Source organism: Lates calcarifer, linkage group LG23 (genome assembly GCF_001640805.2).
Source record: "Lates calcarifer isolate ASB-BC8 linkage group LG23, TLL_Latcal_v3, whole genome shotgun sequence".
Taxonomy (NCBI): Eukaryota; Metazoa; Chordata; class Actinopteri; family Centropomidae; genus Lates; species Lates calcarifer.
This window is the reverse complement of record NC_066855.1, coordinates 17,933,109-17,957,127: the sequence shown is the minus strand read 5'-3', so window position 1 is coordinate 17,957,127 and position 24,019 is coordinate 17,933,109. Positions and strand designations below refer to the sequence as shown.

General features: G+C 41.1%; 1 protein-coding gene and 1 long non-coding RNA gene across 2 annotated transcripts in view; one reads left to right on the top strand and one right to left on the bottom strand.

Moving 5' to 3' along the window:
• The first annotated feature begins 1,384 nt into the window (after positions 1-1,384).
• LOC108876828 (uncharacterized) lies at positions 1,385-19,226 on the top strand. The gene is made up of 3 exons (XR_001960038.2): positions 1,385-1,667; positions 17,250-17,308; positions 19,144-19,226. It is a non-coding gene; the product is annotated as an uncharacterized LOC108876828 (long non-coding RNA).
• Positions 10,820-24,019, bottom strand: part of grid1b (glutamate receptor, ionotropic, delta 1b) — a 486,702-nt gene continuing 473,502 nt past the window's right edge. Inside the window, 2 exon segments of the mRNA XM_018666587.2 lie at positions 10,820-12,066; positions 19,261-19,501. Of these exon segments, the coding sequence (XP_018522103.1) occupies positions 11,575-12,066; positions 19,261-19,501 (733 nt within the window). The 3' untranslated portion in view covers positions 10,820-11,574.

Sequence of the window (24,019 nt, the reverse complement as noted above, 5' to 3'; positions counted from 1 at the left end):
ACTCAAAACAATTAATTGGTTTTAAAAACACTTGCTGATGATTTTGATTAATTGAAAACTAGTTTCAGCCCTGTCACAAAACAAAGAAAGTTCAGAACAAAAGCCCCTGCTCTTGTATAAGACCTGTTTCTCTGTTCACACTACCTGAGGTCAGAAGGTGAAAATGAATAACATACATGAGCCTCTGTGCAACTGAATTTGTGATCATGTCGAGGTGTTATTATGGTGGTGCGCCTGCTCGTTAACCATATTTCACACCTTCACTGGTTTACACAGTGACAGACAGACAGGGCTCAGACCTCACCGAATATAAAGACTGATGATTTCAACTTTTAAATTCACAGAAGGGGAGGAGAGGATGTTTCTGACAGCTGCTTAAACAAGATGTGGTGCTTTGACCCAAATTCCTGCTGTGCAAATTAAATTACCTGTCAGCAATAATCTTTCATTCTTTTTTTCAAAAAAAAAAAAAAAAAAAACCCTCCTCAACTCATCTTTTACTCCTTTTATCAGAGCTGAATGATAAATACTATAGAGACAACTGTGCAGGCGTCTCAGTTTGTCAAAAGCACTGCAATCAGCAAAAAAATATGTTTTGTGTAGCATCTTTTTTGTTCCCTTGGCAGTGTTGTGCAGCTCTAACAGTGGTGTAATAGTTGAGGCACAGTTACATCAGCGTGTGGTGAATGTCTCCTTTGAGGATTTGTTTGGTTGGAGGTGGTTTCCTCGGATTGGAAGGTGTAATCCGTCTGAAGAATGGGATTTAGGAGAACATCCAGGTGGTATACGGCTCAGACTGGGCTCCAGTGGTGCAGATCTGGGTTTTGGCAGCTACAAATAGTACTGGACCAAGTGTTTGTTTGTATGCAATGTTGTGTAATGTTGAGGAAGAACAGAAACAGGACAAACTTAGTGAAGAAATTTGAAGGATTGACACATAGTTTGTAAAATCTTCGTACCTGTTAGTGCTTTGAGTGTCTTGTTAATGTGCACTCCTTACTTCAAGTGATCATTTAATTTACTACTCCAACATGCAGTCTCTGTGGCCTGTAGCTCTGTGTGTGTGTTGGTCAGTTGCTTTACACACAAGGAAGGTGTTTGTTTTTTGTTTTAATACTGATCCCTGAGCTAGCGAGACTGGTTAGCATAGCGGTCCTCTATCTGTGCTGGAAACAATCCCCACGCTTCTTGAGCAGAGTGGTGAATAACTTGCTCTTATCTCATTGTCAGTCACCTTGTGAGGACATTTGCATAAAGTTGAGCTTTTTCTGGCGTCTTTTAAATCTTTGTAGCTCAGCAGGTGATGCCAGGCTGCTCCTCCAGGGTCCATTCACAATGGATAGAAACTTATCACTGCCCCTAGAATCCATATTGAACAATAAACAATGTCATTGTCAGCACAGAAGTGATTTGTGGCTGCTGTTCCCTAGAGGATGATCCCTCTTTATCTGAGTGACTTCACGGCCTATTTTCACCGTCTTACCACAGCTTTTTCACTGTTCTTGTCATTCCAACAGAAACTTCTGTGGAAGATTGTCCTGTGCAGATGGCAGCAGCGATCCAGAAGAGAAGGAGGAGGCGGAGTGGTAGAGACAGACTGACCGAGGACAGAGAGGAGACGTTGAAACGTAGAGAAAGGAAGAATAACAAGCATTTTAACGGAGGAGGTGAGAGCATGAAATTTCTTCTTCCCTGTTGGAACCCCCCCCCCCCCCCTCCTGAATGAGTGATGATGTGGTGTTGAGAATGTGTTTGAGCCAGGAATTATCATTTAGGCCTAAACTGTCTGTGTTGTTCTAAAAAAAAAAAAAAAACCACCAATCATTAGACCAATTGGCTCAGAGCTGTCCCCTAAATACAAATATTTAATGTGTCTTTTATTATCATAACCAATAAATAGACAGAGTAAATAGGGTTATTATCAAGCAGCTCTTGGTTGCATGGTACCACATATTAAACACAGAGAAAACAGTAATTTTCAGTCAGGACTTAAATATTTGAATTTATAGATGTATATTGTGAGGTTAATATTTAAATTCTAAGTGTGCTTTAACCAATCAGAAAAGACAGCATTTTTTCTTTTAGAGTAAACCACGTGATATTTTCAAGTATTATAGAATTTGAATATAACAGATGAAACAATACAGTCTCTTCACGTGTACATGTAATGTGTCAGTGTTAACCAGTCAGCAGTTCTTGAGGAAGATGCTCTAAAACCAGTGACGTGACAGGTTAATAAATATAACGGCAGGACAGCAGGGAGCTGAAATGACAACAAAAGCAGCAGAGGCAGACATGAACAAATCACGCAACGCAGCGAAACCTTTATCCAACAATACAATAACATCCACTGTTCAGTGTATGCAGACTTTCAAAGGCTTGTAAAGCAGCAGAACACAAATAAGCAGTACTTCCATAAAGAGCAGCTGGACAAATAGAGACCAATAAACAATCAATAGTTTAAAAACACACTTGATAAGAACACCTTTTAGGCTGGACTGCAACAGACATGGAAAGACATGCACAGACCGTCAGCAGGCTGTCAGACTTTTCTGATTGGCCATCGTTCTGTTAAAATGATTTGGTGCAAACACTTTGTATCATGTCATCAGGTAGCATGACTTGTTTGTGTTTGTTGGCTTGGAAACTCTCAGATCTGGTGTGAGGTGTTTGCAGAGTGGCGAGTTATGGTGAGTTATCAGCAGCCCGGCAGGAGAGAGACGCTCTGCATGGCCATACACAGTCCAGCAGTGTACTCGGTTTTAACCTAATGGAGCCTCGGTTGCGAGCTAGTTCAGGCAGACAACTCGAGCTGCTCTGTTGTACTCATGTGACACGCCTCACTCTGATTTGAAAATGTGTGTGATGATGGACTGGTTACTTAGAAAGCGGTTAAGATAGATTCAGCGTTTTTGCCCAGGCCATACAGTTCCCTTGTGGCTTGGTAGCAAATGTTTTGTGGCCTGGCTCTAGTTCACAGGCTGGGGTTTGGAAACCACTATTCTGGCAGGCAGAATATTTTTGAACCTTGTCACTGAGGATTCAGGAAATGTGGATTGGTTAAAAGATTAAAAGATGCTTACATTTGTGATAATAGGTGCAAATTAGTGCTGACAGAGAACATCCTACATCTTGTCATTAGAGCTTAAAGCAGGTTTAATTTGTCCTCCTTAGCCCCATCTCTGCTGGACTGAGGGCAGTGATGGCAGGACTTTTGCTGCACTTTTAGTGAATCTGCATATTTATAGCGGCAGACCGGCCTCCATTTCATGCCTGTGTGCCTCCAGAGCCTGCTCGGTATTTCATGTGCACAGCTCTGCTATGTTAACACAACCGAGCGACTTCACGCTGTCTGTCCTTTGATTTACAGACACTGACCCATCTCCCTGTGTGACAGCAGCTCGGGCCTGTAACTATATAATGGCCCATAACTGCCCGGCACAACTGGACCTTCACATTCATATTGGCTTTTATTTCTTCCAGCTGCTGGAGGTAAAGTGAGTAATGAGGTGTTTTATCCAGAAGGCACAACTCAGCAGCAGGGAAGAGGAGGAGGAATGTGTCATATAAACGCACTAACAGCTCCAAGTGCTCTGAAACTTAAGCAGTACACGGAAAGCAGATAATCCATGTAGATTTTTAGCAGGGTTTTGCCACAGGGTAACAAAAGGTTTTGGGTGTAATCGATGTTGAAAAAGTGATAAATACAGCTACACAAAGAGGAGAGAGAGGAAAGTCTGGGCTTCTTGTTTTTCTTCCCTCTCGTCTTTGATTTGTCTTTGGGATAATCTGGTCTGCTGCCATCCATTCATCCATCCATCCATCCATCTGTCTGGCTGTCATTTAGCAAGCACGGGTTCATCCAAAGACATCTCTCAGCTCCAGTGTCACCCGCCACTTCGTGTAGGAGCCACTCAGTCATTTGTCCGACCACTCAACGAACCACTGCGCCAACCAGGCATCTTGCCAGTTTACCACTCAGATATCCTCTCCTTTGGCTTGTTAGTCTCTAAGCAAACCAGGCGGCCATGTAACCATTTAGTCAAGTCAGCTGTCCAACCAGCTATCTATCCAGGCAGTCAGAGTAGTGACAGCAAAACATGGTGCGGATGAGTTTAAAGCCAGGGGACAGCTGACATCCTGCACGTCCCAGTGTGTCGGTTCAATTCCTCCTCCCGGTGCGTCACACTAAATCTTCCCCCCTAATTGACAGAGCAGAGGATGTTTTCTGCCAGGCGCGCTGATGGCAGGATGCAGCAGAGAGGGAGAGGGAAGGCGAGAAACTGTGAAAAGCACAAGAATTCATGTATGCGCCACAGAAATGTCTTTCCCTGTACAGGACACTCTGTCACTGGCTCAGTATTGTGTAGTGGCGCTGTACGTACTGAGGTAATGATGTGATTCCACAGCACAGAACATAGTCATAAATACTAAGAACATCGTCTTATGTTCACTCGCACACGGTGGCAGTGAGGACAGCTGAAGGACAGCGTGGCCTCGAGCTGCAGTTTCTTTATTGGCCACTAGATAGAGGCTGAGAAAACTCAGTGAATCAAACAGTTAAACCCCCAAAGGCTCATGGGTGGTACATGTCAAAGTGTCATTCAGATGAATGTCAGGACCAGAAAGGGTGCCAGCAGAGCGCTGTATTGTAACCAGACTGATCAATGTTATTCACTTCACCTGTCAGTGGTTTTCATGTTGTGGACTGGTCAATATGTATTGTCTTAGATGTGATCTGAGAGCAGAGATAATGATAATGATAGATCAGTTATGTACAGTCAATCCACAGGAGATTAATCAGCACCTATGATCAATTAAATGTTTTGATCAGTTTTCAAGTAAAAATGATTATATTTTCTTTTTCCAGCTTCTCAAATGTCAGGTCTTTCTTGTTGTTGTTTTTTTTTTTTTTTTTTAATTCTCACAGTTGCCACAAATTACAAAAAGTGAAAAATACCTCTGGCAACCAAATTTAACTGGGAAAAAGAACTTGTGTATTTCTAAAGAGAATTTTGGGCTTTGTCTCTTCAAATCAACACAGTTTTTAGATTTATACTGGAGCACCAGCTAAAGGCCATTAGAGGAACTGCTGAAGGTGCCTCAGGCTGCTGTTTGACCTCTAGTGAGTTTGAATCAAGGTTTTTAAGACATAATTTTAAGCTGCATCTGTTTTAGATTAACATTTAGACAGGAAGCTCTTATCAAAAGCAGGAAGGCATTGATTAATTGATCTGAAACAACATTTAGGTTCCTGCAGAGATTCTCCACTTGACCACAGAGTCCTGTCCACAAAATCAGGTAGAAGCTCTGATCGGTTATTGATTCCACCTCAGTCATGAGGATGAGGTGTACAGCAAATATCAAGAGTCTGCACATCATTTCAGATTTTCTAGTTTAGTGCCTTGAGGCCTGAAGAGAAAAATCCATTTAAAAAAAAAACTTTCATTTGGATTCAGGTAAAATCAGTATGAACCTGGTTGCTGAGTGTGCAGTCGCTCCACTTAATGCTCAGTGGAAGTATCTTTGCTTTGAAAACAGCAGGATGTCTGGTCAGATAAATCTCTAACTTGGCACAAATGGAAATAACTCTTCTCTGCTGAGGTTAAACCCAGGAACTGCATGGAGAGTGTTCCTTAAACTCTTCATTTAAATTTAAGTTTTAAAAATAATTTAATAATATTAACTTTGTTAGTATTACAACAAAGGCAAAAGTGAACATTGAGCCACAGGAGGTAGAGCAGTCGCCCACCAATCAGAAGGTCGGTGGTTCGATTCCCGGCTCCTCCAGTCCGCATGCCGAAGTAGATGATGCTGAACCCCAAACTGCCTCTGATGTGTCATCGGTGTGTGAATGTGTGTATATGTGCTAGAAAGCACTGTTGTATAGAGGTGCTGTATGAATGTGTGTGTGACTGGGGTGAATGTGACCTGTAGTGTGAAGCGCTTTGAGTGGTTGAAAAGACTAGAAAAGCGCTATATAAGTACAGTCCATTTACACTGCAGATGAGAAAATCTAGAGACTTACTGCCTAAGATTTTACACAACAGGTAAATAAAGGAACCGATGATGTAGTGTTTTTGAAAAATGAAAAAAATGTATTTGTCTGACAGTTTGTAAGATTTAGTTTTGTGGGAACCAGTTAACACTCCTGGCTTCCTCCCACTGTCCAAAGACATGCAGGTTAGGTTAATTGGTGACTCTAGATTGACTGTGGGTGTGAATGTGAGTGATGAATGAATGTTTGTCTACATATGTTGGTCCTGTGATGGACTGGTGATCTGTCCAGAGTGTACCCCGCCTCTCACCCATCATCCGGTCCCATCCATACATCCATGGTGGATGGTACTGGTTAGAGACTAACAAATTGAAGATTTTGATTGTTTCAAAACATTTGTTAAATAGAAATATCTGTCCTTTATACACCTTAAATTTCACTGAAATGTGATCTTCATGCTTGACTAATGAACATACAGAAGGAAGTGATCAGTAGTTTCCAAGATTGAATATGACAAAGGTCAAGAAATTTGGGCCAAAGGGAAAACTTTAAATGCAGTGTGCATTGACAGAGGGGCTGTCATGCCTTAGGGTGCAGTGGTGTAGTACTGGAATCCAGCAATCAGACTCAAGGCCTGATTTTTAGGACTCATGACTCGACTAGTTCTCCATTCTGATAGATATTTCTTACCTGAAAAGTTACGCTACCTCACTTATTACCACATTTCTAGAAGTTGTAGCTTGAAAAGATTTAAATGCTGCTTAATTAGTCAGTAATATGAGTCAACAATAAAATGTTATATAGATTTGGCTGGTAATACTTTTACGTCAGTAAAATTTTGAATACAGTACTTTTAGTTTCAGTTTTCTTATTTTAATACTGCGGTATTGCTACTTACTCTTAAGTAAACGATATGAATAATTCCACCACTGGTGCTTACCTAGCAACAGTTTAATGATTAACATTCAGATTTACAGAATGATTAAATATCTTATGTAGAATAGCCATAAATACAGAACTTCTGCTGTCATTAAACAACATTAGAAACAAATGTGTAAATCATATTTCTTTATTAAAGATTAAGAAACTCCAAGCAGCATATTCATAAATAAAATAAGGGTCTCCCTTAGATGTACTGTGACAGACTATATGCTATGACAGTTCATGTTTTCATCTTCTGACGGGGCGCTGGAGTTTTAAACGTAAAGGGGGTGACACATGGAGCTGCCCCGGCACACAGACCAATCACAACCTCAGGGTCCTCACTCTCAGTCTGTCCATCATCGTGTTGTGGAGCACAGTGTGAAAAGCAAGTGGGTTCACAAGAGCAACTACTGACACAGTTAGAAAACATCCATGTAGAGTCTGTTCAGGTGAGAGGTGCGTCCAAGATTGATGGTCCAGCAGACACTAAAAATCCTCCCATACACTGAACTGAAGTCTGCTTTTCTTCTGCTCGTCCATTTTCAGACAGAATGAAACGTGGTAGATTTTACGTCATGTCATTGGAGATAATATAACCATGATTCTCTGAACAGGAGAAATTAAGTGATGGTGCCGTGTCCGCTTGGGACAGTCGAGCAACGACCACACGTTAAACATCTGGATCCACAGTTAACACACGAAACCTTTTCTAAGAAGTTTAATCACTCAGATTTAATGCATCCAGAAAAAACAGTGTTGGTCCTACGATCAACAGCTAAACTGGTTTTTATCATTGTAGGGAATGGAGTTAATTTTGCTTCTAAATCAGCTCAGTCTCACTAAGAATGAATTCCATGTTGGACAATTTACCATCCAGTGCAACTGAAGGGCGAGTGTGTTCTTTATGTTGGAAAATAAGTAAGAATGTGCAGGAAACTGTGCAGGAGTCTGTGTCCCATCATGACTTAGAATTAGCATTTAGCATAGCTTTTTATTAACTGCAGCTATGGTCTTTTCCTAACTTTAACCAAGAATTTTGTTTGAGTAACCCAAACCATACACTCTGACCATGCCCTTTTTGTGACCTCAGGACTCCATACATTACCCAATGATTCGTTGGTTCACTAAACAAGCTTAAAGGTAAAATGTACAAATGTTACTACTTTTCCAAATTATCCAGCAAAAGGTTGTATCTTCAGAGGTATTTTCAGAGTGATATCAGAGCCATGTCAGATGCTGTGATTAACATCTGGTGAATAGCAGAGGTACAATGTAAACCTAACAGATGCAAAGACATAAACACAGTATACAGCACTAATACTAGCTTGCCAGTGTATTCTGCATCTTTTTCTGTTAGTTGGTGTCATAGCAGCAGTCACACTGTGAGAATTTGGTCCTATACTTCTGACACAGGTTGTCTTTGGTCCCCAAACCTCCACATCAGGAGTTGGTGGATGTGTCTCAGTCAGATTTAGCATCACCGTTGTGGACTGATGATCACAACTTGTGACCACATTTCTCTTAGAACTATTATCTGTCATTAGGGACAGCCAAAAATCATCCAGTGTGATGGGGGCCTAAAGTCTAATATTTCCATAGACTGAGCAGTTGACTGATCCAGAGTCTATGGAAATGTTTCACCCATTCATTCATAGGAAAAGCTGTGACTGAGTCATAAAGTAATACATGGAGTTCTGAGCTCAACAACTGGGCAAACCCTAATTAACCCTAACCAAGTGTTTTAGTTTACTAACCCTAGACATTCCCTTCCCTGATGGTTATTGAATATAGTCCTAGGTTTTGCAGCATCGTTCAATGTAGACGTTCATGTTGGCAATTCAGTTATTAATGCATTGTTGTTTTGTTTATATTGTTGGGAATTCATTTTGTTGGGACAAAGTCAGTTAGCATTAGCAGTTTTTTAGCAGTAGTTTTTTTTTTTAATCATTGAAATCACAATTCTGTCAATGAACCACTAAGTTTACCTTCTTACTGACTGACGATATGTCATCAGTAATATCTTGTTTGGTTTCCTGTCTTCAGATTGACTTTTAAGAATAGAGCCCTTCATTCTGACAAGTTAGGATCATTCAGTTTCCTCAGCTGACGTAAAACTATGACATTTTTTAGAACAGGAAACCCTTCAAAGGCGAGCCGGTCTGCTTCTATCTGGAGCCTGGCTGTTCAATGAAAACTCTACTGTGTGCGATCAACATGTTTCCAAACAGCCAATATCTAGTAAATGAAAATGAAGTCAAAACTCATTAGGCCCATAAATGCGCAGTAATTGCACTTATGAAAGCAAAAGGAGGGGTAAAGTGTGTGGTTTTATATCTCCTGTTGAAAATAGCTTTCTATAAAGGTTCATCATACAGTATTCCATAGAGAAAAACAATCTAGTGTTTAGCAAACATAATCAGATTCCCTCTATATTACAAGCAGTTGAGGTATGGCACCTGCAGAATCTCCACCATCACTAGCCTCTGATTGCACTTTGGATAATGACACCCTCTGTCATCCCTGCAGGTGATAATGGATCTCATTAGGAATGACTTGTGGGAATATGAGGCCTCTCTCTGTCACTCTCTCACTCTCTCTGATTAAAATAACTGCACTGCTTTGCAGGAGAAAAACCTGTATACAAGTGTTTAACATTAAATTCTCTAGTATAAAAAATTAAAGACATATCTTATATAGCTGATAATTCTTTCTACAAGACTCTTTTTCTTCAGGTTAAATATAACAAACAAAAAATTCCAGAGACTGTTACACTGTGTTCACACCAGGTCCTGTTTGTCTGAACTCTGCTGCGGTTCCTCCTTCACTTGGCACAAAATTAAGGGTTGGTCCTCTCACAGGAGGCATGCATTATTGGTAACTAGGAATGACAACAAAATGGTGGCCAGTAGTACTGGAAATGCAATCATTTCAGATGGAGATTTGTTGTCTCTTAAAGGAACAGACAAATATGCTTTGTTGTGGATGTTTCTGTTGTTGGGATAGGTGATCAAAACCAACTAGAACAACTCAAGTTGTTTCAGATTCAACTGTTTAGCCCCATATTTTCTATTTCATGTTTCACACTCTTTTTTTTCCACCCTTAAATTTGTACTAGTGTCTCATTGGTCTGAACTGCTAACATCTGGCATTTTTGATGTGCCTACTCTTCCCAGTAAAACTGTGGAGGTTGATGCAAGTACTGATAAGTATCTAACAAAAAGCACTACAGATATACACCTAGTAACCTATCAGTTACTGTTCAGAATGACAATGTTATGTTGTTGTTAGTTGCTGGGATGTTTAACTCTTAACTGAAAATGTCATCCTGCTGGTGGTGGTGCTATAAGAAAAGTCAGGTGGAAAGTAAATGTTGAGATATTTTACAGTGAAAATTTTGACAGTAATTGAGCTTCATCCTGAAGTGATAAAGATGGTTTCTTCCAAAGTTGTTGAGATGCCACTAGCCTTATAAACCAGTCTGAGAGAGTTTGGTCTGGCAGCCAATTCAGAACTAGTTTTCTGGTCTTTGGACATGTTGGTTTTAACACTGACCATGCACACCATGTTAACTTGTATCTGGGTTATACCATTTGATTAGCCATGTGATAAGCTGTTGGATACAAGTACAAAAAAATGATCAGAATCATTATTTCACTTGTGAAATGGACAAAAAACAAAAAAAACCCAGTGTCAGGTGTGATCGCAGACTAACAGTCTCTGCCTCCTCCCCTCTGGCTCTTTCTTCCCCCTCTTTACAAACTGAAACTCCTCACCTGGACAGTACTGGTGCCAAATAAACTATAAAAACAAACCACTCAGCTGTGTGTAAAATATGAACCAGATAAAAATCCACTTGTGTCGTCCCCCACAACCCCCCACCCCACCCCACCCCACTCCCCAGTGTTGAATGATACACCATTTACAGTCGAAGTAAGAAAATGAATGTAGACTTTTGATTGGAAAAGAACAATGTATATTATATATTCAATACAAATGAAAAAAAAAACAAAATATTGTGATTATTTTCGTCCAATGCTGAAGATATATATAGGGTTGGTACAGAGGTGCATAACAGTAGGTGTCCAACACTAAAATGTCCCTACAGCGGTGCATCATGGGTAGTCGTTTACATCGATGAGTTGTGGAGAGACATCGTTTAATTTCGGCACTTAGAAAACAATCACAATGAATTTCGCGTCATTGTTTTATATTGAACAAAATTTACAAAGCCATTCAAACAGTCATAACGTTTTCATCAATGTATATATATATTTTTTTTTTATCTCGTTTTGTTTGTTTTTTATAACTCAACTTCAAAAATTGAGAATATTCAAAATACACTTTAACCTCACTTCGTTCTCTTGGTATTTACAGATATGTACAAGAGAAAAATTACACCTGCCTACCCACCCGCCTCCCCCCCGTTTTTTTTTTTTTCTGTAACATCGGCTTTTCTGAACAGGTAGTGAGATACAAAATCTTTTTACTTTGTACATTATGTTTTTTTTTTTTACCTTCTATAATAATTTTCCTCTATAGATCCCCAACCCCCCTCACATCCAGAACTGGACCAAAGTCCAGGGAACGACTTATTGTTGATGCAGTTTGACCCTGTCCTATCCCAACCCTCCCCCCTCCCCCTCCCCCAATCACTATATGGATGTACTGTGGGTGGCCTCAATGGCTTCGGGTATGGGTCCTGCGGAGACTGCCTGGTAGGACATTGGCATGGGTGTCTTGCCAGGGCTCTGCCGGAAGAGCCCCCCGTTGGGAGCCCTGTGTTTGCACTGCATGGTGCCGCTGAGGCTGGTGCTGCTGAGCGGGTGGTGCGGGGGCAACGTGGTGCTGCCAGGGACCTGGGATGGGGGTAGCGTCCTGCCTAGGGTCCCCCCATGGTGAGGGTGGGGAAGAGGAGGAGGTGGCGCCCCCTCCCCGGGGAGGAAGGTGGTCACAGCGAGGCCCGAGGGCGGGTAGTCCCGCACGGACTCCGGCCCCGGCACCAGAGAGGCCTGGCTGGGCTGCATGCTGCCGATGTCCAGCGCAGAGATCTCGATAGAGGGGCCGGGGATCTGCTTGTGGGCCAAGTCCTCGTCCAAAAGACTGTTCATACGACGATGCACCTGTTCCAGATTCACCTCCTTGTCCTATAAGAGGAGGAGTGGGGGGTGGAGGAGGACAGAGGAGAGACAGGGGGAGGGAGGAGAGGAGGGAGGAGGGACACAGAGGCTGAGATTGGCGATGGGCCGGTTTCTCAGACTGTTTCAGGTCTGCTGGTGCTCCATGCATTCTCAATCTGTCATTGTTTTTGGAGGTGGCCTTTGTTTGGACTGTTATCAGCACATCAGCTGATAGACAGACTCTTGTTTCTGTTTGTCATTTGGTTTGGAGAGCCCAGTGGGAACTGAGGCCACAGAAACCAATTTGGACATGCACTTTGAAATCAAACTTGGCCAGTGAGTATTAAAGGTTTGATGTCTAGAGAAAAACAATCCTGGAGCCAAACTGACTGAAGGTAGTTTGTTGTAAAGCTGTTAGAGGCTGAATGTTCTTTAGTTTGTTTGCATGAAAACAGGATTATTTGAAAGACTTCTGGTTCTTGGATGCTGTTCATTCACATTTATATTTTCAAGCACTAGAGTAAAATCTCTGGCTGGAAATTCACCCCCTTGGCGTACCCTCTAGATATATTTATTTAACTGAAACTGAAAATATGCTCAGTTGTGTTTCTTTCCCCTTTGTGGTGTATTTTTTTTCCCCTCTCTGCCCTTGGAGCCGGTACACTCTGTGCTGGAGGATCGGAGAATTGGTTCCCTATCAGACCAATTTAATCAAAACATCGGCTGACGCTGCATCTCCCGCTGACTGCAGCCATGCATACTTGTTAGGTATTAATAGACACTTGAGTGTTTCCCTGTTGAACCGCAGGTCTGCTTCAGTACACTGGGTCATGGGAAGGTAAAAGACAAGGGGTAAAGAGAGAGACAGGAGGCGTGACTCGCATCTCAAGTGAGGCTCTGGCATCTGGATCCAGATTCTTTACATGTGTGTGCTGTGCTCAGTGCAGCCTGTTGATGTCAGTCACTTTACAACAAAACACATAAAGTCAGTTATAGTTCCTGAACTTGGCTCCAGCATTGGGTTCACTTTAACTCAGAGGTACAATGATATTAGTCACAGTAACTCAGGAACAGTGACACAAGTGATATTCAGAACAATGCACATGACACATTTACACTGTATATTAATACCACACACATATTCCCTTATGTTGCAGTGTTATCAGGAGCATGGCTGGAGCCAGGTTTTTAATAGATAATGAAGTCATGCCACCCCCCCCCAAATCCCCACCACGTCCTGCCCCAGGAAGTTCAAATTATAATCCTCAAGATTTTCGTTATATAAAACTCCATTTCTGATGTGAGTTACAGTCAGTGTTTTGTTATGACCTCTTTATATCATAAGCTACATCCAAACTAACTTAGTTTTAAAAAGCATCGCTGTTGCTACGGTTGCTGGCATCCAAACTATTCCTACTTTCAAGCCCCTAAGACAGAGACTTTTGGAAACGCTGCTGGGCCTGTTTTAGTTTGATAACTCTTAGGAGCTTTTTTCACACCCATCACGTGACCCATTTCAGCCTCGACTACCAATGGTAAATGTAACATGGGTAATGAATTATAATCGTTGCTGACCTGGGTGTCTGTTAGCTGCTGTTGTTCGTAGTATTTTCTGACTGCATAGTAAACAATCTACTTCCTGTTTATACTGGCATGCTCACGCCCGGTGTGTGTGTGTGAATGGTCATGTGATATGAGTTTTCAGGCGTGTTAGTGTGGATGGAGATCATTCATATGGAGCCAAAGTACTTGTCTGGACGGAGATTGTATTAGTGTGGACATAATCTTAGTTTTCGTCGTTACTGGCAGAGTTTGTCTCCCCAGTGGGATTTTCATCACCACGAGGTAAAACACAAGGAACTGATACCTGTTTGTACTTAAATATTATGGTTAGTAGTTTGATAGCAGCCTCACTGTTCACTCTTTCTCCAAACACTGTATCAGCACATTCAACATTTTCTGCCGCTGCTGCTTCACATTAAGTGTCTGAATGGTGAAACACAGTGTGTTTTTTATTGTGAAGCAGCCATAGGCTGAGGTTAGCTCTGAGGTTACTGCTCACTATCATCAGTTTTAGTAGTTTCTGGCAGTTTTTATAAGCAGATCACAAGGAGGCTATGAATCTTCTAGATACACAAGATGTCCTCACTCTGTTGCATTCCTGACAAAGATGTTGCTAAAAGCATCTTTGCTGCCCCCAGAAATCAAAATACAGCACGTGTGGTTCTAACAGAACCAATCTATGATATTAAACTGCACCTGCCAGGAATGAAATCTTTAGGATTATAACTTTAATCCATTACATTTTTATACATTTAAAAGCATTTATATATATCATATGTCTCGATTTGACCAGGAACTAAATTCTAGCAGTGAATGTTTTTAAATTTGTACACTGATTTTCAAAATGTATTTCCTAATCTTCCCTAGCCTGAAAACACCTGAATTTAAAGAATCTAAAGAAATGATTGGTATATAAAAATGTGCAAAGTTAAATTATAAATGTAAACTACAGGTCAGGTCCACAAATTCCTCCCTCCCAGGAGGATCAGCAGGAAAGCAACAAATGAAAACCTTAGCAGAAATAAAATAAGTAAGTAAAATGTTTGCTCTTAAGATGACAATGCCTTCAATATTGAGTCTTTATTTTGAGGTAGGATGGTGATGAGAAGACTTCCTATGAAACATACCTATTAAACCATATAATAGCTAAAACAAAACACAGCATGTGAGAGCACTCTTGAGGAAACCTCTGAGTCTCCGTGCATCTTGATACCCTGTGGTGGAGAAGAGCTAAGGCTAAGCATCTGTCTTTAGCCTTTATTCAAGCCTTTAAGGAACACATAAACATACAATGTGTTTATCCATGAGGCCTGAGCAGGCTTGAATGATCCCTCTCCAGTCTCAAAAAGCTCCTCTCAAAGCCAATTAAAACATCTCAGTACAGGTTATTGTTTCAGTGGACTGGCACCTCATTAAAATATGTTTTCAGCAGCGTCAAACTGGCAGCTAGCCTAAATAAATAAATGCATGGGATTAAACCTCAGCCGGTCGTTAAAGACGGTCTGGTGATGTAAGTGGAGAGGAAGAAAACAAAAGCTGTCTGAAAGCGTCTATTAATTTGGAAAACAAACAGCTCTTTTAATGAGTGCTCCCAGTGGGGGGTGGAGAGTGTGTGTGTGTGTGTGTGTGTGTGTGTGTGTGGGGGGGGGGTTTAAATCACCCTCTCCTGCTACTTTGCAACTGTTGAGTGGGTTGTGCTCAAGTGCGATAAGAACAGTTTCTAGTTGTTTCTGGTTCATTTTGGATTCAAGTGGCCCTTTGAAACATTTAAACCCTTTAGCACAGAACTCTTTTTTTTGTGACAGGCTGCCTTTGATATCTCACTGTAAGAAGAGTGGAAGTTGAAAGTAAAGTCTGATGTGCTGTGCTGCACGGTAACCTCCTCTAAAGTGGACATGTATTCTCCCTGTGGCCACTGATGATTAAAGATTGAAGCCAATTAATTTGGTTCAGTAAAGTTTGACTGAAGCTCTTTGAAAAAGACTTGAACAGAGTAGGATACGCGCTTTGATGATAACTGAAAAATAATGCAATCTAGCTCTATATGTCTCTATACTTATATGACGCTAAGTAGTCTAATTAACCTTCTGGTTCAAACCTGGTTATCCACATAAAGCCAGTTATTAGTCTGCTTACCTCTTACTATCATTAAAGTTGCAGTAGGAAATGATAATGCGAGCTAAATGCTACATGTCTGAGGCTGATGGGAATGTCGTTAGTTCTGCAGGTATTTGATCATACACTAAAGTACTGGGTGAATTAAAACGTTGACCTCATGATGATGCTTGATTGAAAGCCAGACGAAAGTTATTCCAATTTGTCCTGAAGGCACATCAATCCCTCACATAGTTGGCAAGATATTTCAGTCTGAACCAAAGCAGTGGACTGATTGACGCTGCCATCCCTTTATCCTTGCTGTTAGTTAATTGGTATCACCTTTATTCATCCTTTGCTATTTCGATTTAGCTCAGCAATGAAAAACCACTTCCTGTTTCTGTCATTGCGGTTTGTAATGGCTCAATATAGATGTTCATCAACAGGCTGTCAATCAAACATCAATATAAGGTCTTCCTGCAAATCAGTTTTTAGATAAATCTAAAGTGCAGTTGCAGAACTGAAAGCAATTTGACCATATATATATATATATATTCATAGTTTGAAAGTTTGAAAAGGCAGCAACTCACAACACATCTAGAATCTGTCAGATCAATTCAATTTACAGTTGAAATCTGTTTAAATAACTTGGCTGCAAATAATCTGACTATATATCAACAGCACCCACAATTTAGCACATATTCCCCTTTTCTAACTTTCTATTCTAAATAGAAGAATATTGGTATTCAGGGATCAGTATTTGTGCTGGTTTAGTTTTAACAAACACCAGCATCAGCACATATCTCAAGTAATATTAGTTTTGTTTACAATAAGTATAAGGCACTGAGCTTGTTCGCAAGTTTTCTTGTGACTCACATCACAGTGTAACTTTTATTTATTCGCCCAACAGGCCTAAAACAGGTAAACATGAGGTAAGAAGTCATCCCTTATGAAATGTGTTCACACAGTTAAAGATGTCCAACTGAAACAAAGCAAGGAGAAACAGAAAGGCACTGTAAGAACCAGGAGGGTTTCTAATGATTGGGGGAGCTAGTGTTAAAGTGGGACAGCTGGCAGAAGCCCACAGTCGGTGCCTAATGGAGCAGCCAAGGCCAGCCATTAATTAGAAACTTTAAATACTGTGTCGTCTGCAAAGAGCAGGAAAACCCAAATTCAGTCAATTGCAGTTAACATCAGACTGTTTTTAGATCATGGACCAAATTAATTTGGGCCAGTTTTTTCTACTTTGTGTAATAATAATTTCCTGTTCAATTTTCTGATGAGGAAATTGATAATTAGCTTTAGTGGTTTTATCGGCGGAGGGTTTAATGAGCTACCAGAAACTTTAACAACAAGAAGTCTGATTTAAACTTTGTGATTAAGAAAAACTTCACCTGCAAAGCTACAAATAAAAATGATATTTTATTATTGGCATGTGTTAAATGAATAGATAACATTAGCCGCGATGCTCTCTGGAGATAAAAGATCATAGCATGTTACATACACTAGATATTTCTTCATATTTACTTAAATATTTTCGTTTTTTTTTTCAGAACTTCTGCAATGACCCAGAATCCAAAACCTTCTACAAAACAAAAGGACCTTGGTGAAGGTACATGTTCTTTTTTTTTTTTAAGTCTTTATTTTTGATAGTTGTGTAGGAGGTCTATTCTGACCTGTATCAATAGCTTCTGCTTCATCCCAGCCTCTCTCTCTGTCTGTCCAAATGTCCCTCCTCCCCTCCGATGAAGCAGTTGTAATGTCATTATATGTCAATGGACCAGAAACCCTTGCCAGTCTGTAATCCTTAGTAACCTGCACGAGATCATAGACAGTCAAGTGTAAATAAAAAAATAAAAAATAAAAAAGGATAGATGGAGAGAAGGAGAGGAGATAGATAACACGGGTGTCCACATTGACATATAATTTGCAATAAGACGTGAAACAGTGATAGTACCAGGAGTTATGGACGGGGATGCTGGAGACAAATCTTATTGCTAAAGCGCGACACACCCAACGTATACTGTCTGCTCACACTTTAGTTTATGGATCCACGTCAAAGCTTCTCTGTCAGTTTGTTCCCCTGTCACATGACTAAAGCTTGCTTCCTGTTGAAGTTCACACAGGGTGTTTCTGATGAGGTGTGTCTGTTGGTGTTTGGCACTGCAGGTGAATGTTGTTGTTGTCTGGAAGCAGGTCTGAGGTCAGTTTATGTTCAAGTGTAGCCTTAATGAATGCTACGGTTGAGTCGGTGTCCCAGTTTCAGACTATATACTGTTACTCTAAGACATATACAATGTTTTTTGCTAGATCTCTTCATAATAAGTACGTGATAAAATTGATAAGAAACTTTTTGTTGTGATGACAGCTCATTCTGCTCAAGAAATCAGTTTGGTGCAGATATTACATTTAGAGTCATTGTTGTCTTGAGGAGTTTTCATTAATATTGATTAGAGCGCATGAATGTTTAATTAACTGCTTCTCCTCTTGAAACCCTGTGAAGGTGTAACTATTAGCTTAGGTGTTATTGTGGTGTGTGTTTCATTAATAAGAGACTGATCTAGTAATTGGCTACTGTATGGTTTTTATTAGGTAGGCACTGAATAAAATATCAGCTTGAGTATCTATTAGCAACAGCAACAAATGATTTGGACCAACTGTGATAAAGTTACTGTTAATGTTAAAACCCAGGGTGAGCTGCACTTTAAGGTGATAAATTACTTTTTTTTGACTCTTGACGTCTCATAAGGATTTGACACTGAATGGAAAATGTCCAAAAGTGTTAAGTGTGTCTGTTATCCTTCTCTGCCTTAGCGATCTCTCCTGCCTGCTAATTAGAATCTCTTTTCAGAACCCTTGGGTGCAGGAAATTACCAAAGCCTCACTGTAGAAAATGAGTTTATAACAATAATTCAATACCAAGCACTTGAATGGTTACGGAGCCGGCACTGTGGGAATTAATCATTAAAGTCTGCGGGTGCACTCAGCTGTTTTAGCAGGGGGTTTGTTGGGAAACATGCAGGACATGCCAATAGCCAAATCCTGACTTGCTGGGCTAATTCGACACTGTTTGCTTGTAAGGTCTCGAGTGTATGCATCAAGGCGAAATAAAATGACTCCCGAGTGGATCGAGAAGCTGTTGTTGTTGAGCGTATTAGTAAAGGTAATGGTCAAGAGGAGTGTACTGTGTGCTTTATGTGGTTTAGGGAGTATGCCATACAAAAACAGATGAGCTCTGTAAGTTTAGGACGAGGTGGGTGGGAAGCGATGGACGGATAAAAGAAAAAATGGAGGGGGGATAATAGTAAGAGACCAAATTTGATTTCAATCAGTGGCCTGGGCTGAAGTGGCACAGAGCACATCTACCTACTCTGTCCTATTTCACCACCCTCTGTCCCCCAGCTCTCCAACACTAGCTCTAGTTTTCTAAACTTCTTTCATCTACAGCTGGGTGTACTGGAGCTCCACTAAGTCGGGGCTCGCGTCTGCGGCTGGATCCTTAAAGTAGAGTGTGGCAGTGTCTTCCCCCCACTGGCCCGTCCGCCGGGCCCTGTGCTCGGTCACCTCTTTGGGCTGCTCCTGGCGGCAGCGGTTGCTGTTCCACCAAGCCTCCAGCCCGGCCACCAGGCAGGCCAGCAGCAGGCCAGCAGCCAGGATGCAGAAGACGCCGGCGAAGCTGTGCAGTTTGAGAGAGCGGCCGTCGGGGTGGGCGCTGGCGTGGCTGCTGAGGTCACAGCGGCCGGTGCGGGGCCACCACTTCTGCTTCATGATGTCCAGGTCGCCTTTCTCCTGCAGCTCCAAGATCCTGGAGGAGAAGGGGAGATGAACAGGTCAGTTATAGAGGGACCAGAGGAGGTGCTGTTTTAGCCAAAGGACAGTTTTAGCCAGAGGAGGTTTAGCTTTAGTTAGATGTGGTTCCCTTTTGACAAGAGGTTGTTCAATTTACATCTGACGGACAGTTTTAGACTAAGGACTGTATTATACAGAGGACATTAAGTTTTAGCCACAGGACAGTTATAAGCCCCTTGGAGTGGATTGGCACAGGTTTGCAGTGAAACATTTGGAAAAGTTGATCTAATTATGTTTGGTGTCTGCATAGGGTAGTGTTAGGGTTTTGGGTAAAAAAACTGGCAGCGTCAGGTTTAAATTTGTCTCTGTAAAAGTTGTTTAGCAGCATAGTTCAGGCCATTTGGAGTGGACTGGTACAGGTGTTGTAGTTACATTCTCACCCAAAACCCTAACCCTAATCCTAAACAGAGCCCAAACACAATTTGGTCAACTTTTCCAAACAAATCTGTACCACTCCTCTCCAAATGGCCTGAAACATGCTCCTAGATGACTTTTACAGAGACAAATTTGGACCTGACAGCCCTGAGCAGACACCAAAAATAATTAGGTCAACTAAAACTGTCCTCTGGTTAAAATTGTCCTGTGGCTAAAACTGAACCAACTCTAGGTAAAACTGAAATGTCATAATAAATTCTAAAAATGTCACAGTAAAGTATGCAATAAAGTCGTGCTTTACACAACATGTGTTGCTTGAGTTATTACATCTTCACACCTTCTCTATGTACTTTGGAAGTAGATGGAACTGTACTAGATATTTATAATCTGCTCCAGACCAAAGCCTAAACAGGTAACAAACACAGAGGGACAAGTGCATTTGAAAGCTGGTGAAACATTTCCAAATGGTCATTAAAAATTAAAGTTGATTTGAAGTGTTCTAACCTACAGCTACAGCCTGTTAAAGGCACGTAGCAGCTGCATCTTTGTGTGTTACTCATCCAGGAATAATCATGGCAACAGCTTCAAGCGGAGCTAATTCCTGAACTTTGCTTTGTTCAGTTTGGATGAAAACCTGTGGAATCTTTGCTGTTGAAGGCACACAACTTACAATTAGCTGCTCAGCTGTATTGAGCTTTGCATGTGGGTTTGAGAGAAACTCTACAGTTTCCTCCTGGTTTCCTTCATTAAATCCACTTCAGACATGACACAAGAACAGACAGTTCAATGAAGGCTGGATTTGAAATCCCACAATAGGCCAACACAATACCTCTGCAAGAGGCAATTCAGCTGTGCCTTATCACAGCAGTAATTTTGTTATTGAAATGGGTCATTTTTGGCAATTACCTGACGTATTAAATGGCACTAATCAATGTTATGGAGTCAGGGAAGGTGTTCAAAGCTTCAGTCTGCAACTTTTTCAGGGGAATTGTTAATAAAATGACTGACTTAAACTGAACAGGGATTTCACTGCCATTTAACAACAATCATCCTGCATCAATCGTAATTTTGTGCGCCACTTAAGAAGACAATGAATTTTTTAAGCGTTTCACCAAGGTTTGTGGCTTCATCTTTTCAGAATGACAGTTGGATTGATTTGTTTTTTTTTTTTTTTTTGGTCCCAACTCAGAATATGAATTGACTCTTGGTAAGGAATTGACCAAACAGCAGGGGGTGCTACTTGAGATATTTTCTCTCGGGGAACGATTTTTCTTCACGGTATGAAAAGCTGGCTGATATCACTCATCTTAACACTTAAATCCATAAGTTAGGTGTTAGCTGAAATGGCCAAGTAGTAGTTTATCACCAAATAAACAACAACAGCTTTACAAACATCCAGGTAATAGCTCACAGCTGCCACTAATGCAGCTTCCACAGCGATTAAAAATGGAGTTCACAGGGCCGATATGTCACTCACTGCAAAACAAAATAACACCCCCTCATAAACTGAAATCATCTAACACAAACAAACTGTCAGACTAAATGAACCAACAGCAAACACTATATCGCACCTCTTGTGATATCTCTCCATGTAGATACATCTATCTACATGGAGAGACATTGGGTTTTATTTACCCAGTTTTTCCAAATATCTGCCTGGAACTATGTTTCATTGGATTGAGACATGACATTTAAAAAAAAGAATTATGTCATTTTTAGTTAGAATTATATGAAAACTATTCACTATTGTTCTCTTGCCTGTAGACACAGTTTTTCATGTTCAGATGACCTACTGTGCCTTGACTAAAGGACTCCAAATGAACTTTTTTCTGCATTTCAGAAAGATTAAATTAAATGGTGTACCTGTGAAATAAAGTGTTATTTATAGTGTGTTCTGGGGATTATCCACAACAGCTGGCTGTTTCTCAGAACCTAAACAAATCTAACTACATGGCCAGGTAGCAATAGAGATAAGTGAGTTCATGTTTTTATACTGAGGTTCATTCTTCACGTTATAAACAGTAGCTGAGAAAACAATCATATGTCTTATTAATCTCAATGTCAATGTGGAACTGGGGGCACGTGCACAAACCCAATTTCCACTCTCACAGTTGAGCAGAAACACACCCTTAAGCAGCGATTTGCATATCGATACTTGCACCTATTCCACCAGCTCACTAGACAGCAAAGAACAAATGCAGTTTTACCGATTTGTCTAACATCAGCAAGGCTCTCCAGCATCATCAGAACAGCTGTCAGTACACCTGACTATTACACAGGGCCTGTACTATGGATCAATGATTAGCTTATAGCTCTCATTCTGAAACTTTTGCAATGGTTGAAATATAAATGAAAACTATCCAATGTCTAGTAAAATGCTCCTGGCAGCAACAAACCACATAATGAAATTTACTAAACTTACTCACTTGGATACAGACAACAGCTCTTATTGTTTGATCTGCAACCTGAAATACTGTTATACTTCCTGTACATGAAGGCATTAGTTAATGACAGACACTAAGTTTCAGCAGGCCCGGCGCTCTCCTGATGTTGAGTTAATTAAGCAAACTCTACCACAACCGCTGAAGAACAATCTGCTTTTAGCTGCAGTAAAATCAGAGCCCAGATTGCTTCATTTAATCTGCTCAACTCAGCGTGAACATGTTGAAGGTCAGCGCACCGCAGTCTCCATCTCAAACCCCCCCCCCCCCCCTCTCCTCGAAACACCCCGAGGACAAAATAGTTTCACAGCACAAATGAGCAGCAGAAGCAACAAAGTCTGCAAAGGTTATTAATGGCAGGATTATCAAATGCAAGCTCAGGGATGGAGGTAATACAGCAGTTATGGGACTAGGAATTAAAATGATGGTTGGAAATGTGGAGATAATGGTTTTCCAGCTGAACAATAGCAGTGCCCTCAATTTAACACGCCGGGCACATTATTTCTGGTCGTCCCAGAGTGCTGTGCTGCGAGAACACCTCGGGCCGTCAGACGCCTGCTGAACTGTGCCCGGCCCAGTGCAAAAAAACGTCATTATTAACCACCGGTTTTGTCTCCATTCACTGCCACAAATTAATCCCTAAATAAACACAGAACTGCTTAATTAAAGAGGAAGTGTGAGGTGCAGAGGGACGAGAAGGAAAAGGGGGGAGGCCGTGATTGAGAAACGGTCCCACAGGTCAACAGTGAACCCTGGCGATCGCTGCAATCAGGGAGGAAAGTGAAAGAGCTGCAGGAGGTTAGAGAGTCAGAGAGTCAAGTTCAGTGTCATCTTCTGCTACAAGCTCGCTCTGCACCATGAGCACCAAAACTCTAACCTAATCTTAACGCACGACATATACATGTATCGGAAAGCGAGGAAGTCTAAATGTATCGGCCTGCAGCTTTCAGGGATCTGGGGACCTTCAGGAGATGAATTTTCTGTTGATGGATTCATCGATTCATTGTTTCAGCTCTAGTTTACAGAATATAAGTCAAAGAATTCTGTGCAGTGGTAAATTGATTATAGACTTACCATGGGTTATAGGGATTCTGTTGTTACAGTCTGTAAATACTTGGACTTTTGTCTTTGCCAATTTACAGTTTAAGGATTAGGATTAGGATTAAAGAATTTGAACACATCAGCAGCCATTTGTACTGTACATTGAAAGGCTTACTGGCCTGGTTACCGAGACGTTTCTAGTCTTAAGAGTTGGGAGGACAGTCCACAGTCCTCCATTAACAAGTCAAATCAGTATCATCCAGAGTTTCTCTAGAGATTCTATACAACCTGATAGTTTGTTTGTTTGCAATCAGGACAGAGATGAACAGGTGGATCGATTACAGCCACTACAGTATCTCTCAATGGACAAGACTGACCTCACAGCTTTTCATGGTCCGAGTGTCAGCACCCACTAGTGGCAGTAGTAATTATGATGGGAGCACAGGAAGGAAGGGAGGAAGTTGGGGTAGATTAATGAGTACACAGTGCATTGGACTTTAACAGGGAGAATGCTGTTTCCAGTTTCATGTAGCCAAGATAACAAAGGTCTTCTTAACCTCAACAAAGTATACATTTTAACCCTGAACCACGGTCTTTCTCTAAACCTTAATAAACCA